Here is an 18,372-nt window from a genome sequence, read left to right on the forward strand (position 1 = left end):
AATCCTGATCTACAAGGTAAACCCTATGGATGTTTAATGAACAACAGTAAGTATCTTACAAATCCTGCCTACTTTTGATTTAGAATTAGAATCACTCTTGAATTAACTTCTACAAAATAGACAGGATAAAGCACCAAAAAGTTCTTACTGGAAGATGATTAAGTGGCACATCCACTTGACCCAGAAAGTCGTCTCTGGTCTGTTAACAAAATAAAGAAAAGATTTAGAATAATTTGTTATTAAGTCAGTATAGTCATTGACATTAATTTCAAATCAGTTTTTGAAGCCATTTTAAATTATACTTTAATTATTGTACACTTTAAAGTTGTGGCTTTGTCAGAGAATTCAGTTACATATATTTCATATAATGTTTTTGTTCTTGAGCAGCCTGAATAAACATAACCATCTCCCCCCCCCCCTGCCACCTTAATTTCAAGCTAGTCACAAAAAAGCTGCAGAACTGAATGTTGGAGGTAGATGAAGTCACTTGATCATTTTATCTTCCTTGATACATTTCAAAACAGGCATTCTATTTTTGTAATGATAACATTTGATAAAAAGAACGGAAAAAACAGTAATGTTTATTATACATATGTACAATGCACACTCCAGGGTGTTTCCAATGATTATTAGGATTTTCATGCTGGGAAAAGCAAGATATTCTGTCTGAAAAGATTATTGTCTCATTTAAGTATTATTGGACACTTTCACTTCCTTTATATGCTATCTTTTCTGTTTGCTACAGTAGACAGATCTAACTCACATATAGAAAGCACCAAGCAATTTCTACAGATAAAAAAAGAAGAAAGAGATGCTATACAGAGAGAAATTAATGTGTGTACAGTATATCTGAAACTCAGGACACTGCAACGTTTCAGTCCCATTAACTTAATATTTCTTTCCTGTGAAGATCTCCCCAACAAGAATCTTCTAGAGATGACAAGAAAATAGCAGAACATGAAAAATGAGCTCTGCTATTTAGTTACAGCCCATTCATGCTTGACAGTAAACTCTGAATTGGTAATGCCAGGGCTGGCCTCCCAGTGGGCAGTTTGAGGCAATCGCCCCCCCCCCCCAAAAAAAACAGATGTTCTAGGAGTGGCAAAACCAATCTCCTAGTTACTTTTAATCCCTTTGCTAATGTTTACAGATATAGCTGGATTTGTTTTCTGAGGTTTTCGCGGGTATTTGTATGTAGGTCTTTGGTTGTTCGGGTTTTCTCCCGCGTAAAATTGGAAGTGTCTTGGCGACGTTTCGACGAAGTCCCATTCGTCATCTTCAGGTTGGTGTTTTCAGCTTCGTGCTTTGAGCAGCTCAAAGCACGAAGCTGAAAACACCAACCTGAAGATGACGAATGGGACTTCGTCGAAACGTCGCCAAGACACTTCCAATTTTACGCGGGAGAAAACCCGAACAACCAAAGACCTACATATAGCTGGATTGTATCTATTGCTCAGTTACAGAGAAGACACTAGTCTATAAACACTATTGAAATTAAACCAACTGCCAGTCTGTCCAATGCTAACGCTGATTGGTTATGGACAGCAAGAGGCTTGCAATAATACTATGGCCTTTCTCCACGTGCATCTAAATATGGATAAAATATGTCCGCAACTTCTTCCTGCCATCCAGTGGTAGACCGGCTTCTGGACTAACTTTAGGTCTGGAAGTACAGTCTACTTCTCCTAAGGTAAGTTTTAACCAGTTATGAAAGATGGCTTGACACTTTCCCTGTTAAAATCTATATGAAGCCACTGGATGATTCATTAGCATGGGATGCAGCTGATGATAGCCAGTTATACATTGCTACCCTGTCCAGGTATCTGGAGGCTGTAGGTCTTTGGTGAGGAAAAACAGCTTCTTCAGCTTTTAGGGCTTCCTGGATCCAGGGATTTTCCATCTTTGGTTCTGATTAGGATTGCATTCCCACAGAAACGACTAAAAATAAATTTTATTGTCACTTTGAATGTACACTAATTGGCATACATTAAAATGAAATTTCATTGCATTCAGCTCTCAAAGGGTCACCACCTCTGATATACACTACATAAATATGACAAAAATAAATAAATATAGAATTATGCATATACCCACATATATTATATGACAGAGAGAAACAACAGTCTAGTTCGGGTAATGAATGGCGAGAAAAATGAATCTAGTGAGTTTACTAGACGGATGGCATAGGGCAGTGGTGGCGAACCTATGGCACGGGTGCCAGAGGTGGCACTCAGAGCCCTCTCTGTGGGCACATGCGCTGTCGCCCCAATCCTAGGCCTTCAGTTGGGTTTTATAAAACCTTTTCACTTTAGGCCTCAGCCGCCGTGTACAAAAAAAAAAAAAGTTCAATCAGTCAATTTCAATTTCTCGCAGGGAAAAAAAGGTCTTGCAAAGTTGGAATTGATTGATTGAACTATTTAGTCCCACCCAGTCTGCCGTTACCACCGCAGCCACTCAACCCAATGGGCCATGCCCACCAAATTGGCCACACCCACCCAATGGGCCACACGCACCCGGCACTCAATGATGCATAAGTGGGCCTTGGGTTGCAGTTTGGGCACTTGGTCTCTAAAAGGTTCGCCATCACTGGCATAGGGAACAAAGCTATTACAGAATCGGGTAGTCCTGCTAGAAATACTTTGAAACCTCCCGCCAGAAGGGAGCAACAGAAACAGACTGTAAAGTGGGTGTGTGAGGTCTCTAACAATGCTTTGAGCTCTAAGCACATAGCGCTTATAGGCAGCATCCTGAATACCAGGAAGTGAGCTTCCTATGATCTTCTCGGCTGTCCTCACCAATGTCTATCTGAGGCACTGCTGCCACCAAAGCAGACAGTGATGCAGTTTGTTAAAATGCTCTCAATCATGCCTCTGTAAAAAGTGGGCAGGACAGAAGGAGAGAGATGTGCCTTCCTCATCCGACACAGGAAATGTAGACGCTGGTTTGCATGCTTCACTAAGGATGAGGTGTGGAGAGACCAATTCAGATTGTTAGTTATCTGCACCCCCAGATACTTAATACAGTTGACCACTTCTACAGCTGCATCCTTGATACTGAGTGGAGTATGACTATGCCAGCTGGTATGCAAATCAGGTGTATTCCTGGACTCATGGCTACAAAAGAGCAAGTGGCAGCTCTGACCAGGAGAGCTAGGAACACTTTTACATTATCCATGAATTGTGCTCTTTCCTGGGACAAAGAGCACTGCACATGGTCACTCGTGCCTTGGTCCCATGGTCTGTACACCTATTGTAATGTACTGTACATGGGCCACCCTGGAAGAACATCTGAAAATTGCAAATGGTTCAAATTGTAATGGTATGGGCCGTTATGAATGCTTCCTGTTCACTCATGTTACATCTTTACTAGGTGAGTTGCACTGACTAGCTCCCAATGGACTTCTGGGTGCAATTCATAGCATGGATCCTGGATCTTTGAAGGACCACATCTCTCTCTGGATCTTTCCATTTGCCTTATAAAATCTAGAGAGAGGAGCATGCTTTGACCTGTCAATTAAAAATGCCACCTTTCTATCTGTGAATCAGCTGTCCAGAAGATTTGTTTGACAGTGGGATTAACTTGGGGAAAAACAAAACAAAGCATCCAGCAGCTGATCACTGGAGCTGCCAGGTAAAAATGAGAGAACCTCTTCACTTTATTAAGAAGGTTCTTCTTTCTATGGATCAGCTGTCAGGTTTGGGGGGATATCAGATTCTGCAAATAACTAACCTGCAAGTCTAGCCATTCCCCCCCCCCCAAATTTATGCCCGAGTTACAACAGTCTTGTGATCGGTAAATGGCTTTTCATGCTGTTAACCGAAAGCAGAAAGCTTTTACCAATGATTTTGCCTGACTTGTCTTGTGTCTCCAAATTCATAACACCATTACCCAGCAGCATGGCAGAATGGGGGCTATATTCACAAGACAGGAATCACACGTCAGCATAAAAAAACTATTTCGGGATAGTTTTCTGCCTGCTCAAGAATAACTGAGAAGCATTTTAACTAAGACCCAAAGAAAGGCCTGTAGATAGTATTTATTTTAAAATAAAGTAGAACAGAGAATCCATTTCTAACATCTGAGAATATTTCAGCATGTGCAAACAGGAAGAAGATACAAAGATGCTGCAACACAGAATTCTGCATAGCTATTATAAATAATCTCTCTATTCCCATCTGGAAACCTGAAAACTTGCAATCTCAGCAGCACAAATTCAAAACCCAAGAGGTGTTTCATTTTGCAAACAGATGTCCATAATGCAATTAATATCAACAAAGGCTGATAGAGCAACATGTCACAAAAATGTTTATTCTCACACGCTTTAGAAAACTGACATTTTACTTGTTCGTATGTTTACATTTTTGTTAAACGCTATGAGTATATTTTTAAATACAGGTCTTTTTTCACATTACAGAAAATAAAAGACTCTGAAGCAGAAAAGCATGTCTATGTAACTGGAATTCAGATTTGCCAAATACTATAGGACAGAGTTAGTATAAAGCATTAGAAACATGTAGTGCAAGCTAACATGCTCCACACTACTTTAAATCTTAATTTGTTTGGTTTGGATTTAATGTGATATGTGAATTCCTCATTAGGACTTAGCACCCACGCAAACATGTTGAGGTTTGCTTAAAAGATCACAGAAATAATTCTGGCTTATGTTATTCATGGGTGCAGCCAGAGTTTTATAATCTTAAAATGCATGTCAGCTTCACCTTATATACAGTATGCACTGAAAATAACAACATATACATTAGTTAGCCTATTTTTTTAAACTAGAAAATCTGAAAAAGTCTTCTTGAACAATTTGGAGTATGATTTCCCACTTTAATTTTTTTTAGATTTTCCATTTTTATTTTGCTCCTGAATAAGGATTCTGTGCACTTTTGTATGTCCATGTATAGGTCTCCTAATTCTGTCATTTCCTATTATGGAAGGATCTCTCATACACAGAAAAACCTCACCATATACAAAGAAACTTCTCAAAGCTGTGAACCATCCCACTGGTGTTATCTGCATGATTAATGAAAACAAAATCAACCATGTTAATGGCCCAAGGCCACTCTTTTTGGCCTTTAATTTGCATCACTGATGTATCCCTTGATAAAAGTAGATTTTGAAACCATTTAAATTGCTATCTTCTTATAATAAGAATTAGGCTGGAAACTACCCCTAACAGCTATCGTATTTCATACTCATTACAATGTCCATAACTTCAAGCTTCCCAACTGTGAACACATTCAAACCTGCCACTATGAATAATTTGAGAATGCAAACAGTAATTAATCTTCATATACCATGTTGAAATTAAAGCCAGATTTAATATAAGCCAGACTTATTCTATCCATTATTTGTTGAACAGCTACAGTGGACTGGTTTAACATAATCCTAAGAGCTCCTTCACTTGTCAGCTTGTAATGGTGTAAAGACTTCCTGTAGCCTTTTGTCTAGGAGATAGCCTAATAGTGTTGCCTTAAAACTTCATGTTACATTCCATCTGTGGTGTATTTCCAATTTTTATGCTTCCTGTAAAGTGAAGAGCTATCTTAATGTGGACTGGAATCATGGATTACCAACTGGTTGAAATATACTTTCCTTCCTTAGCTTCTTTGATTCAAGAATTTCCCTATCTCCTATTCCATATAGGTATATCCAGGAATCAAAACAATTCCCATGCCTGATTGATTCTATATACAGTGGGGCAAAAAAGTATTTAGTCAGCCACCAATTGTGCAAGTCCGTGTTGCCCAGCGACAGCCCCAAAACATCACTGCTCTAGAGGAGATCTGCATGGAGGAATGGGCCAACATACCAGCAACAGTGTGTGCCAACCTTGTGAAGACTTACAGAAAACATTTGACCTCTGACATTGCCAACAAAGGATATATAACAAAGTATTGAGATGAACTTTTGATATTGACCAAATACTTATTTTCCACCATAATTTGCAAATAAATTCTTTCAAAATCAGACAATGTGATTGTCTGGATTTGTTTTCTCATTTTGTCTCTCATAGTTGAGGTCTACCTATGATGACAATTACAGGCCTCTCTCATCTTTTTAAGTGGGAGAACTTGCACAATTGGTGGCTGACTAAATACTTTTTTGCCCCACTGTATGTTAGCAAAAACTTCCTAACTATTAGAACAATTTGACACTGGAATCAATTACCAAGCTAGGCGAGAACTCCACTTTGTAAGAATTGCTCCGGGAGAAGATGAACATTCAATCTGTTGTGGATATTTTAAACTGGATTCTTGCACTGAGCTGGGGTTGACTCCAATAACCTCAATGACCCTTTCAATTCTGATACCCAAAGAAGAAAGGAAGGAAGGAAGGAAGGAAGGAAGGAAGGAAGGAAGGAAGGAAGGAAGGAAGGAAGGAAGGAAGGAAAGAAGGAAATCTAATTCACTTTAATTGGTAAGATATTTTGAGCTATTTCTTCTGTCCTATATTTATATTCCCATTTTCCTCTTTTTCTTTTCTTCTACTTTCTACCTTTTCACCTACCTCACTTCATATAAACTGTACGGAATATGTTTTTTCTCCTTATATTGTTTTAAATTCTGCTTTTAAAGGTCATGAACATTGATGTAATACAGTGAATGTAAACAGAAGCCACAAACCATGTTGGTTCATGTATCACCCCAGGCTAGTTACTGTTTGCTACAAGATATTCTGAATTCTGCTTGGTACATTCATGGAGACTGTAGAGATTCTGGCTGATCTAGAAAGCCAAACAGGAGCCAATTTGGTTAAGGTTTGGATGGGGAAATCATCTGGGAAATTAGGTACCATACATAGTAGGTCAGGAAGCCAGGAAAGGGACGGAAAAACAGAATAAAGTAACGAAAATTCATTTGTACATCACACTAGGAAAACTGCCTGGATGTATCTGTATAAGTCATCAGGAATCATGCTCGACTTGAAAATGATTATACATTCTTTAGGTCTAAATGTATCATAGACTACCTAAATTAAACTCTGCTTCTCCATTCTAAATAAAAACTAAAATTAGACCTTCTGTAGTTTGGCTAGGACATTCACATTCCACAGCGGTGTCCATATATAGCTCCCCAAAGAGTGCCTCCCAGGTCTTCCAGGGAGGATGTGGCAGTCCACCATCGACGGACCATTGCTTTGGGAGCTTGATGTGATGTGCCAGAATAGGGCTGATTGTTTGGACATGACTGCCTCAATGAGATGTGTCCAGTTTCTCATGGTTCCTTTTTCTTGCATGCCAGCAGTTGTTTACAGCATCTTTTCTGTTGGAGAAGATCCTGTGAAGCTGTCGTTGTATTGGATATATAGGTTTGGTAGGTTGTACCAAGAGCATTTTTGGCATCATCACAAATTGACAATTAGACCTTGGCTTCTGATGTATTCAATTATTATGTTAAAGCAGAAACTCCCCATTATTACCTAGCTAAGAGAAAGTGAACTGATTTAAATTTCAATTTGCTTATTCTGATAAACTGAATTAAGGGAAGAGAAAAATATGGTCAGCGACACCTAAATTAAAGTGTGGGGTACAGATCATGGATGATCAGTTGAGGTCCGTGAAGTGCTTGACTGTGGCGTCCCCACATTCACAGGGCAGAGCCTACTTGGAACCTCAGACCTGGTTTCTCCTGTACCTTGACAGTCTACTGTAGAGCACCTTCTCAGTGATTTAATTCCCACCTCCCCATATGTTCCTTGGTTGGTTAGTTCACAAGAATGAAATGACAGGTTCACTATGATATAACATAAGGAACCTCCTCCCAAATTTGTTTAATGAATGTTTTGGGTAGTGTTTTTATCATATTGACCACGGGACGGAGTCCATGAGCTATTTCATCCTTATCAGAATCATCTCCTAATTATGCATATCTGGTGATTCCCAATAAGGATAGGAAATATAGTGATGAATATTGAAAAGAAGAACTGATGTCTGGTGCATGAGCTGAAATAGGACAGGGCAGGGTAAGATATGATGATTTCCTAATGGTAATCCAGTAAGTTTAATTAAGCTAGAAATAAAACATCAGGGCTTTCAGTTTCAAATGCAGTCCTTTGTTAAGTCTACTACTTTTGGATATATTGCTGTATGGCTACTGAGTCTTCAGCAACACACACTGCAAAAATTAAGGCTATATTCCATTGTAGTTATTTAACATTGAGTTCAAGTGAGTAGATTAAAATTTTCATCTGAGTAACTGTTCAGTCACAAGATTGTGCTACAGCATGAATATATTAACCAGCAAAATAATTGCTGCTTTCCAAGAAAAAAAATAGCTCATATTCTGCAAAAATAAAATTACAGCTTTTAAATCCACTGACCTGTTACTTCTAAAACTATATATTGATATTGTTTCTCAAAATACAATGTAACTGCTTGTTAGGTCACACTAAAGGGATTCTTCTCATTAATCAGAAATATTTGTCACCTTTGTCTATATGCTGCACAAATCACACATCACAAATCAATGCACAAATCAAGTCGTCATAACCTCGGATAACTTACATTCTTGTAGCTATTTTTAAGGTGCTAAAATGTTGTTAATGTCTCCTTCCACCTCAAGTTATCACCTAAATTATTGTATGCAAATACATATGCAGGGGTGTCTGAGAGAGGGGTCTATGTGAAGACTATGCTGAGACCTCTTCAAGTCCAATGTAAACTATAATAATTCTTAAATGCCATGACACTGGACAGCCATTTGTCCGAAATGGTGTAGGGTTTCCTGCCCGAGCAGGGGGTTGGACTAGATGACCTCCAAGGTCCCTTCCAACTTTACTATTATTATTATTACTTTCAACAGTGACAAACGAAGAAAAAGCAACTGTATGTAGAGTGTACTGTACAGTATACAGATAGTCTTAAACTTACAATCACAATTGAGCCCAACATTTCTGTTGCTAAGCAAGACAGTTATTAAGTGAGTTTTGTCCCATTTTACGACCTTTCTTGCCACAATTGTTAAGTGAATCACTGCAGTTGTTAAGTTAGTAACACAGTTGTTAATGAATCTGATTTCCCCATTGACTTTGCTTGTCAGAAGGTCACAAAATGTGGGCACATGCAACTGCCATAAATACATCCACGTTGCCAAGCATCCGAATTTTGATCATGTGACCAAGGGGATGCTATAAGGTTGTAAGTGTGAAAACTGGTCATAAGTCACTTTTTTCAAAGCTGTTGTAACTTTGAATAGTCATTAAATGAACAGTTGTAAGTTGAGGACTATCTGTACTGTCAGACTAACCATATCTTCAGAAAATCATTGCTGTAATTTTAACATGCTGCTTCTCTGTAGTTTATTCATGTAAATTCATGTACTTAGTCTAATGGAGTCGCAGAAAACAGCAACACATATTTAAAAGTGGAATAAAATATATCCTGCTTTTGATCCCTGACAGGTTTTTCCCCATTGCTAAGTGTTCTCCACTCATCCTTGAGTTGTATCATTGTAGCAAATTTTATCAAAATGAAATACTTATTTATTTAATTTATTTATAAAATTTATAGGCCTCCCATTTTACCTCAAGGTATTTTGCTGTCCCCAGTGCCAATCCTTATCCTACTTCTATTGCCTTTATTCTCCATTGCCATCAGTCAACTGACTAACCTCTGTCTGAGGTAATGGCCAGCAGACTTTAACAGATTTGCCTCACTTTGAGTTTGCCTTTGGATAGTGTTGGAATAAAGAAGAAAACACCACCTTAACACCAGTACAGCTATGGATGCCTTAAGCTGTCTCATTCAAGCCTTGTGGACTCAGCAGAAAACAGCTGTTTAGGGCTTTCTAGGTAACTGTCTACAACAAACCTTTGTGTTAAATGAAAAAGGGTTAACCATATGTTTACTTCTAACCAAAAGCAGAAAGTTGAATTTTCACCTCAAACAACTGCCAGAGCTATGTATTAGGTGATTGATAATTGACTGAAGCATTGCCTCTCCTTTCAAATAAGTCTATTTGAACATTGCCCTAATGTATATTTAAGCAATTTATGGCCTTTTGACATCAGTTGAGAAGGCTCAAACCATTTCCCCCACACCATCTTTGCTGAAGGATTGTTTTCTGAAGGTAAATTGCAATTTTGGAGAAGATTCTGAAGAATTGTCTGTTACTGCCTTTACATGTGTAGCATGACCCTCTCAGAGGCTGCCAAGGCCCAGGCCCTCCTAGCCCCCCCCTTCAGTTACGCTCAGCAGCTGTGCTCTCAAGGCGTTGATAGAATGTCCTTTTTAGCGGGAACTCATGCGGAGTGAAGGGGTGGCAGGTTCTCGTTGTCAAAGGGGTTTACGGGAACAAAGATGACCAACCCCTAGCCACAGCAGTCAGTGTGTGACAGTGTTTATCAATTCCCTAGCAGCTGTGACAATAATAGTCAATGGCTTGTAGCAGCCGCTTGGGAAAACAGGGGAGGAAGCCCTCCGGATCCAAGCAGCAACAGAAAGCATGATCGAAGATAGTCAGCGCTATGCTGCCCCACGAGGGCAGCTCCCCACAATGTCTACAGCTTGTACAGGTGATAATGATCAAAATTCGGATGGCCGCTGGTCTCCAAAGCAGTAGCGACCAGCCTCTCCTTCTCTTCTGTCAACACTCATAGTCCCAGGTCTCTCTATGCCAAATTCCCCACTTCCTTTCTAGTTAAAACCTGAATTTAAAACCCCACCAAGCTTTCCCTCTTCTCACTCTCACTCTTCCCTTCGCTCAAGATATCCCCCTGTGAAAGGAAGCAATAAAACCCGCTTTCTCTCTCTCTCTCCCTCTCTCTTTCCCTCTATTTCAGAGGAAAAGAATCACATAAAACCCCAAACTCCTCTTCGGCTTCACCTGGTCTCTTCCCGACAACAACAACCACCCCATCCCCCTTTCTCCTTCCCCTTTTCTTTCCTTCTGACCGATCCATGCCCGCCATGCCCAAACCGGCAGCAGCTGTCCAAGCTTCCTACTTCCCTCTCTCCGGCCAGGCTCCCGCAAAGCCTTTTGGCCAGCCCCACTACACATGCAATAGTATAACCTGAAACTTGAAAGTACACAGAAATAATCCTCTCCTGATTATTTTTCACAATTATTCTTCTCATACAAATTGTATTTATTTATTTGTTTCTCACCTTTATTATTTTTACAAGTAACTCAAGGGGGCAAACATATCCAACATATCTTTCCTCCTCCTATTTTCCCTGCAATAACAACCTTGTAAAGTGGGTTGTGCTGAGAGAAAGTGGCTGGCCGAAAATCTCCCAGCTGGCTTTTATGGCTAGGATGGGACTTGAACTCACAATCTCCCACTTTCTAGACTGGTACTTCAGCCACTGGACCAGACTGGATTTCTATTTACCACCTTATCCTTCTATTGTCCTTTAATGGTTCATCCATCATCCCTGATGGGGTTTGTGTTTTTGGTTTAATGAGCTGTGAGACTCCATGCCAAAAAACCTGAGAGAATCTATTAAACCATAAGGAGTGCTTCACAGCCCAGTGTATGAAAGAGGTTTACAGTATAAAAAAATGCATGGTTTCTCTGCAGAACTGGAACGTTGTTATAGGCAGAAAACAATGGGAATTTCAGTGGAAGAAAAGTATTAAATGTATTCTGAAAATTACATGTAGAGAGAAATGCTATAAGATTTTCTAACATTGGTACATTACTCCATGATTAAATAAATAATTCATCTTCTAAAAACTGCTGGCAATGTAACAAAAAGATTGGATCTTTTTTTTATAAATGAAACCCAACAATACTAGAAAACGATTAATAAAAGAATAGAACTGATTCTGAAAGTTCTAATTCTATCACATACAAAGACGGTTTAGAAAATTGATAAATAAAAACATAAAATAAATTACAACCTGAGATGTTCTTACTAAATTCTATACGATATAAAGCATATATTCCTTCAAAATTCACTGAATCAGCGTTGTGTATAATATTCTCCCTTTCAACATAAAGGCAAAGTGCCTCCATAAACCCCACATAAATATCAATAGTCTTCAAGGAGGTCTTCACTTCTTTGAAGAGGACTACACTCTTATTGCTCTTAATAACCTGAAGGCATCCAATATTCATTATTAATGATTTGATTTGTATTGTGAGTACAACACAGGTCTTGGTTCCCTGGATTCTAGCTTTACAATGAAAAAGGTATCTAATTTCATTCACCTCTATAATGTATATAATGGTCTTTCAAAGGTTTCTTTGAATTTTTGAAGCTTTACAATGTCCTTCAAAATCAGAGCTTCCTAGAACCTCTGTATCACTGATTATGCATAAAGGCATTGTGATATTAGCAGTATTGTTATTGTTCTTATAACATGTTTAACTAATTTAAGTCTTTCTATAATATGTTTTGATTGTTGGTGTTATGATTCACTGCCCAGAGTCACCTTTGAAAGATGGGCAATCATATAAAATTGATAAATAAATAAATAATGCTATTTTTTAACACTGTATTATTAAAAAAAAATTAATTGAGTTGACTTTTTCTCATGGGACTATGTAATAACACTCCAAAGTAACCTTTTGTGATGAACCCTCAGTTCAGACTTTATCACTCTTTATGTGGTAATAATTTTTCCTTCCAAGTGCATTTTTTGCCATATGTTTACACATGAATCACTTTTATTATGTTAAGGCCCATTCAATTTGAAGACTTGTCTTCATAGCTATTTTCTGTCCTCTGTGTTTTAACTCTTGTCTGAAATTATCTGCAAATCTGAGCACTTCATTCTCAAGTCTAATTTTCCACGATTTAGGAAAGCTAAAAAGCAATAGTTTCAGATCCCAGGAGGTCTCCATTAATCACATTTCCATGTCTGACTGTCAATTTATTCACAATTTCCTTTCTATTCTTTAACCAGCCATCAATCTACTAAAAAAATCTTACTCTCAACAGTTAGAATTCTACACTGGCTTTTGAAAATCCAGATAAACTCTACTGACCAGTACACCTAAATAGTTCTTTACTTCCAAATATTACTTTTTGGATTCGTTACTGAGAACTACATCATCAGTAATACTTTCTGTTCTGCACATTAAATAATATTGTATGGAATAATGATTTTCATGATGAATTAGTGATTTTCTGCTGTTTTAGAAATTTGTTTGCTTCTAACATACTCTGCCTAGGAAACAGATACTATAATAATGTTTAATAATGTTTAACTCTCAGCTATTACAGAAAGAAAAAGCTTGTCCCAAAACAGACAACTTTAGGAATTCGACTGTATTATTTTATCAATTTATGTATTCATACAATTATTATACAGTAGATAATCTCCTAACAGGCTCAGGGCAGTTTATTAGTTATTTATTTACATTTATTGACCACCCAAATACAGTAGACTCTATAATATCATTCAGTGAAATTCTCACAGCCTATTTAACTAAAGTAGCCCAAGACTAACAAGCAAATAGTCTGTGGAATAAAATATAAATTTGATTTGTTTCTTTTATTTATTAAATTTATATGCTGCCTATCTCCATGATAAGGCAACTCCACGCGACTTATAGATCATAAAAAGATAAATAGAAACAATTAAAATTTTAAATTACTGTAAAGTCTTCCTGAAAATCAGAAGATTAGGGGCCTTCTTTTCAGCAAAGAAGGTGTTCCTAAGGGTAAAGAGCAGCTGCATCATTGACCTCCCACTCCTTCACCTTCCATGGTGAGGGAACACTCAGCATTTATTCTCTAAAAAGATGATATGGGTCAAACCAAATGCAGGACAGGTCCAGTCCCAAGCCATATAGGCCTTTCAAAGTCATAACAACACTTTGAAGTCGATGTGATTGGCTGTCCATGTCTGATTCTTCCTTGTCACCACTCAGAGTCAATTCAGCTTGCTGTCAATGTTTTCTTACAAGGGCAGTTTGCATGTATTGGGGTGGGGCACATCTCATAGGTTTGGTAATGAATGCAGTTAATATCTTTATTGGGGAAGAGTATCTTTTACCACAGTTTATAAGTGAAATAAATAAATATTAGCTATATTTTAATTACATTTAAATGTACTTAAGAGTTACATTGGCACTGAAATATGGTCTGACTCCAATGCTTTTTAAGTGTAGCCCATAGCACACCGTTCAACGGTTGAGGATAATTCTCTTATCTGAAAAAAGAGTACAGGGAAGAGTACCAAAGATGATTGGGAGACTGGAGGCTAAAATGAATGAAGAATGTTTGCAGGGATTGTCCAGTGTTATGAAAAAAAGGACCAAGGGAGACACGATAGCAATATTCCAATATTTAAGGAGCTGTCACAAAAAAGAGGAGGTCAACCTATTCTCCAAAGCACCTGAAGGCAGGACAAGAAACAATGGATGGAAACTAGCCAGGGAGAGAAACAACTTAGAACAAAAGAGAAATTTCTTGACAGTGAGAACAGATGATCAGTGGAATGACTTGCCTACAGAGGTTGTGGGTGCTCCAACTCTGGAGGGTTTTATGAAGAGATTGGACAACCATTTGTCTGAAATGGTATAGGGTTTCCTGCCTGAGCAGGAAGTTGGCCTAGAAGATCTCCAAGGTCCCTTCCAACTCTGTTATTGTGTTATTCAAACCAGTGCCTGGAGGGTTGATAACCAAATGTGGGTTTTTTTTAAAAAAAGACTCAGACATTAAAACAAGGTGTATGTCTCAGTCCCCCGCCACAGACAGACAGATGCAGGAAGATCTCTGTGTCTTTGTGTGTATGTATATATAAGAAATGAAAAAGAACAAAACTTAAAATCCCAGTTGGGAAGAGAGAAATGAAAGAGAAGAAGAGAACTGGGTTTTGCTTTGGGAGCCACTAAGAATTTGATAGGGTCCAATGGATTTGCTGCTCAACTTGTTTATATATAAATAAATTGAAAGTGACTATAATAGCTGTCTCCTCAAAAGGACGCCAACAACAGGTACGCACTGCCCTTGAAGCTTCTCACCAACTCCAGGAAACCAAAACTCACAATGTATGATATTACACAAATCTTTCTTGACACATGTTCAGATATTCCATTGCTCATTTTCTTTGATTTACCATTTGGGCTGCTGATCTTCACCAGAGGAAACTGTTTTAGCAAAGTCCCACTCCAATTAGATGCTGGTAACATCCCATTCCATATCATTAAGTTCTCTCTCAGCATTGCTTCATAATGCCACCCACGCTCTTCCCAACAAAAGTTCATACTATATTTGAAAAAGCTAAGGATATTCTCTTCCCCACACGTGCACATAATCACTCAGGGGAATTAAAAAAAACTTGAAAATATTAGGTGCAGCAACTGGGAATACTGATTTATATCTTTCTTTGAACTATGTGAAAAAGCTGCATGGCAAAACAAGGATCACACGCTCTGCTAAAAAGGCCTATCAAGGGAGGACTGGCTGCAGTTAATGAAAACCTTGGCAGTGCAACAATCAGCATGTGTTGCCCTTTGGAAGGGCTAATACTTGTGTAAATGTAAGTCTCATTGTTTTTTTGACATTTGTTTCTGTTCTGTGTCAGTATCACAGACCAAGAGAGATAAGAAAGGCATATGGCTTGGAGGCTGGAGGTGAGATTCAGGATTGAGTGGGAAGTGTTGAAATTCCTAGAACGGGCCCCTGCTGATGTGAGGAAACAACACTTTAAGGTTACTGACCTGGACCAGCACATTCATGTTCAGTGTCAGAGTACAGATTTCATTTAGTGTTACATGACAGCTTACTATCTGCCTGTCGCCAAAATGAGAGTCTATCATGCTTACAATACGCTTGATGCAGGAAGGGCAAAATGCGAATATTACTTTAGTGACTGAAATACTGGCTGAAATACTTTATATAAAAAGTTAGGATATACAAGTAGACCTCGACCTATGATCACAATTGAGCCCAAAATTTCTGCTGCTAAGTGAGATTCATTTGTCAAGTGAATCAGGCTTACCCATTGACTTTGCTTGTCAGAAGTCTGCAAAAAGTGACGACACGATCTCAGTTATAACTGCAACCGTTATAAATATGAGTCAGTTGCCAAGCATCTGAATTTTGATCACGTGAGCATGGGGATGTTTGCAAAGATCGTATGAAAAACGATCATTAGTCACTTTTTTTCAGTGCCATTGTAACTTTGAATGGTCACTAAATAAACCGTTGTAACTCAAGTACTACCTGTATATGCTAAGAATAAAAGCAGCTGGGGTACGTATGCATCGCATGGCTTCTCGAACACTTTCCCTTTCCAAGTATCTGTATTTTCTTCTGCATAATGATGTGGGGTGTTGGTGTGTAGTGTTTCTGTTCTCCTCTTGTGTCTTCCATCTGTCTGTGTTTGACTGTTTGTTATATGTGTTTGTCTGTAGTGGGGAATGCAGGGCAGGTTACATCTGTTCTGCTGTAAGTCATGTGACTGGGTGAGAAGACGGAGGGAGCTTAGAAAGAAGCTGTGGGCAATATTTTGAACCCTTGCCCAACTGTTTCTCCCACATGGATGCACGTTTTTTTTTCTGCGGCCCCAGATGGACCTGAGCTATTTTTGAACAGTACTTTTTCCCCACAAGGTTCTGTTGCCATACCAATATTCATCCTCCCTGATTTTGAATAGTTAACTTGCTGACAGACTTCCAACCCTTTACATAATTTCTTTCCAAGATAGTATTGGGTTGGGAAAAGGGATACAGGAAAAGTAGAACCACATTTGAGATACTCTTAGAACAAGGTTTCTGCTGAAAATGTAAGTTGCATTGGCTATCATTTGTCAGAAGTCCCTTACTTAGATTTATGGAGATTCTCAATCATCCAGGTCATGGTTGTCCCAAAGGTGTTTTTTTCCAAAAGGCAATTGGACTTTCTTGGTTTTTTTTCCTTGAAAACATTTTGTTCTCATCCAGGAAGCTTCTTCAGTTCTAACTGATTTCACAACAGTCAGCTAGAATTGAAGAAGCTTCTTGGATGAAAAGCAAAACATTTTCAAAGGAAAAAAAAAACCTAAGAAAGTCCAGTTGCCTTTTGGAAAAAGCACCTTCGAGACTACTCTACTTAGAGAGGACAACTCTAATACTTTAAGTTTGTACTTTCTTCCAAAGATTATCTTTCTATACTGTTTAGGACCAAGAACTGAACAACCAAGAAGTTTTTTTCTCCCAAACTGACGAAAGCACAAGAAACCAAGCAGTCTTTCACAGTATTCATAATTTAAGAATGAATTTATTATATTACATCAAACACTTCTGGAAATGGAACAAGAATTTTGGCATGAAACACAGTTGTATGTTTAGACCTAACATAGTACAAGGAACATTGTTCACAAGTACAAATTTAGTTTTTGGGTACTGTGGAAAAGTATCTTAGCTTGGTTTAACCTGGAATCTCTCTAGATACATTGGAATTCAACTTCCAAAATTGATGAGTAAAGTTGATTCGATTGATTCTGATGTCTGAGACCTTGCTATTCCAGCATTTTAGGTGCCAGGAACTAATTAGGATACATTCATACCCAGTTTCCATTATCATTTTTTTGAGAAATGTATGAATTATGGATAATACCGACAAACCATGAATTTTTAAAAATCATTTCACATTATATTTATAAAAGAGGTAGAGAGACAATTTGTTTCACTGAATTTGTGACATATATTCCCATAGCGTATATTATTGCTCCAAGCTATATAAACCTCATGAGATTCAGAAGTCAGTTAGTATATTTTAATAAATACCATACTGTCATTTGAACTAAATCTATAAAACTTGCTTATGATAAGGTCAATGGCCAATAGCAGACATGTCAAACTCGTGACACAATGTATCGGGATGGTTTTGCCATTGCCGGCAATGGGATGGGCGTGTCTTCTGGATGACGCATCCGGCCCGCTGGCCGGCAGTTTGACACCCCTGGCCTATAGGATCACTAGCATATTTTTACACATTATTTTCCTTTCAAATCAGCTGCTTGCTCATTTCAGCTGACAACCAATTTGGTTTACTCCTCTCTGATCAGTGGGTAGAATTGGGCCACCTTTTGTATTTTGCACATTTCTGTCTTTGCAGAGCAACTTCTCTGTTTAAAAAAGTGCCAAAATACATTTTAAAATAATTATATGCAAATAGCAGTTGCTTAGAAATGAGTATGAGTAATTCTCATACATATTTCAAACAGCTTCTTTTGTAGGGAAATACAAGTAGTCGTCAGTTTACAATCATTCGTTTAGTGACCATTCAAAGTCACAACAGAACTGAAAAAAAAATGACTATTTTTCGTACTTAGAACCATTGCAGTATCCCCATAGTCATGTGATCAAAATTTGGGTGCTTGGCAACTGGCCTGTATTTATGATGGTTACAGTGTCCTGGGGTCATGTGGTCACCTTTTCCAAACTTCTGACAAGCAAAGTCAAGCCAGATTCACTTAACGACCATGT

The 18,372-nt window shown here is 38.3% G+C and overlaps 1 protein-coding gene across 15 annotated transcripts in view; it reads right to left on the bottom strand.

The window, feature by feature from the left end:
* The window catches only part of NEDD4L (NEDD4 like E3 ubiquitin protein ligase), a 319,995-nt gene that overhangs the window by 83,051 nt on the left and 218,572 nt on the right, over positions 1-18,372 (bottom strand). For all 15 annotated transcript variants that reach the window (XM_039358058.1, XM_039358054.1, XM_039358053.1 and 12 more), the window contains one exon: positions 149-199. Coding sequence is in view for 11 of the 15 variants with exons in the window: in XM_039358054.1 (XP_039213988.1) it covers positions 149-199 (51 nt within the window). In the remaining 4 variants the exon portion in view is untranslated. The remainder of the gene's footprint in view (positions 1-148; positions 200-18,372) is intronic.

The sequence above is a fragment of the Crotalus tigris genome, unplaced genomic scaffold, assembly GCF_016545835.1.
Source record: "Crotalus tigris isolate CLP2741 ecotype Arizona unplaced genomic scaffold, ASM1654583v1 scf7180000018975.1359446, whole genome shotgun sequence".
In the NCBI taxonomy this organism is placed as follows: domain Eukaryota; kingdom Metazoa; phylum Chordata; class Lepidosauria; order Squamata; family Viperidae; genus Crotalus; species Crotalus tigris.